This window comes from Echinops telfairi, unplaced genomic scaffold (genome assembly GCF_000313985.2).
Source record: "Echinops telfairi isolate 266 unplaced genomic scaffold, ASM31398v2 ScPeMD7_31;HRSCAF=116, whole genome shotgun sequence".
Classification (NCBI taxonomy): domain Eukaryota; kingdom Metazoa; phylum Chordata; class Mammalia; order Afrosoricida; family Tenrecidae; genus Echinops; species Echinops telfairi.
The window spans coordinates 29472130-29474086 of NW_022103928.1; the positions used below are offsets into that span (position 1 = coordinate 29472130).

The 1957-nt window shown below is 58.6% G+C and overlaps 1 protein-coding gene across 1 annotated transcript in view; it reads left to right on the forward strand.

Moving 5' to 3' along the window:
- NUP210 (nucleoporin 210) overlaps positions 1–1957 on the forward strand; it is a 104220-nt gene that overhangs the window by 94947 nt on the left and 7316 nt on the right. Inside the window, exon 32 of the mRNA XM_045290135.1 lies at positions 1737–1860. Coding sequence (XP_045146070.1) covers positions 1737–1860 — 124 coding nt within the window. The remainder of the gene's footprint in view (positions 1–1736; positions 1861–1957) is intronic.

Here is a 1957-nt window from a genome sequence, read left to right on the forward strand (position 1 = left end):
AAACTTGCTTTCTGCTTGGGTTCCTGGAATCAGCTCCTCATTTCCTTTCAAGCCTTTCCAGCGGGGAACAAATCCGTTCTCTCTCCTACGTGGGAATGATTGGTGAGGAAGGCTGGGCCCAGTGCCCCAGTGGAGCTCACGTTGAGAGCCAGCTGCACTTGATCAAACCCAGCAGCGCCACCTGGTCATTCACGCATTTAGCATGCATAGGCAGCGGCGTCTTGGGCCAGTGGCTTGCAGAAAGCCACTTCCCAGAGTGCTCTCCCTGGAGAGGGCCGGGCAGAGCTGTTGTGGCAGGGGGTAGGGGTCAGCGCTCATCAGATTGTGAGCAGCTTTGACCCCTGGAAGCTGTGTGCAGTGGTGTGGAGTGGAGTGTGTGGGGACAACCATGCCAGCAGACAGAGTGTGAGAGGAAAGGTGTGGGGGTTCGGGGGGTGGGGCACGGAGCAGAGGAAGTATTCAGGTGCCTGGAGCGGCAGACCCCCTGGGGCCTGCTCTTCCAAGATGCCTGTGGCCGGGGAGAATGGGGTGCAGTTTCTGGGGCCAGCCAGCTCTACTAAGCAGAGCCCTGAGAGCTTCGGGGACTCTGGGGAGGAGTGAGTCCTACCCCAGCCCTCCAGGAGTGTACTGTGTTGGGGGAAATCAGGCCCTGACAATGTGAGCCTCGTGTAAGAGGCAGGAAGTGCCCTGCACCTGTTCAGAGGAGCGGACAGCCGTCCAGAGATATGTGTAGACACTGGAGCTTGGCCTGGGAGCCGGGCAGGCAGACTGGGCTCTGCAGAGGAGGGTCGGGAGTATGGCAGACATCGTAGCCTCCGGAGGCCAGCTCTGTCATGTGTGGTGGGCTCGCTGCAGGATGGGCCCAGTGGGGAGCACGGAGAACCCAGGCCCGCAGGCCTTGGGAGAGCCTCCTGCCTGGGCTGTGCATATTTGCATTTGGGCCAGGTTGATTTCGGGAAATAAATAGCAAAATGGCCCTTCTGCCGTTTGCCAGAGCAGTAATTAGTCCAGCTCATGAACAGGGGAAAGAACAAGGCAGTGAGAGGGAGCCAGCCTGTTACCAGCATCAGGCCCTTCCTCTGGTCAGATACTAAGGCACCGCTGGAGAACTTTAGTGGGGCCTCCAGAGGGAAGCCGCGATCTTGAGGCTAGAGGTCCGAGAGAAATGGCTTCCTCCATCCTTGTACAAGGGGGTGGAATTAATTTAAGGGTTCTCCCAGGCCTTGAGGGACTCTGGGAAGTTCATTCCAAGTATATTCTGTTTCTACCAGATGATGTCAGATGCAGGGGATTCTGGAGAATTCTGCCCCAAGGGCAAGATGTAGTCCACAAAAGCGGTGCTGATTCTTGGTCTCTGGGGCGAAGCGGGTGCCGCAGAGCTGTCAAGCCTCATTGGGAGACGTCCTGAGTTCAGGAGCTTCTCTGAGCTCCATGCCCACTCGGCTATCCTAGTTACACACCTGCGTATGCCTCTGGCCCGACTGTCTACACTCCTGTCCCCCTACCCTTTTTGAAACCCAACCTGAAGCCACCCCGACTCTTGGCAGATGATGGGCCAGAGAGGGGAGCCCCGACAGCTAGGCTTCTAATCCCAGCTTGGCCACATTCCAGCACGTCATTGTGCTGCCAGCCCGTTTTGTCCCCCGTGGGAGGGATGGGCCTTCACAGAGTTCTGAAAACACCCAGCCTGCCATGAGCAGTGGTGTTGAGGGACGTGGACGTGGCTCCCTCCCTAGATCACCATCAGCGCCCCTCCCGGGATCACAGCCCATCACATCCGCACCGCCCCGTCCGGCTCCCAGGAAGCTTCAGCCTCCAGAGTGACCATCACCTTGGGAGACAGAAGCTCTAACCTCAGAGGTATGGACAGTGGGGGACAGTGAGGGCCGGCTCAGGGACCCGGACGGGGGCAGGCAGTGTTGCTGTGGCCTTCTGAGGGGCTGTCTGACTCAAACTC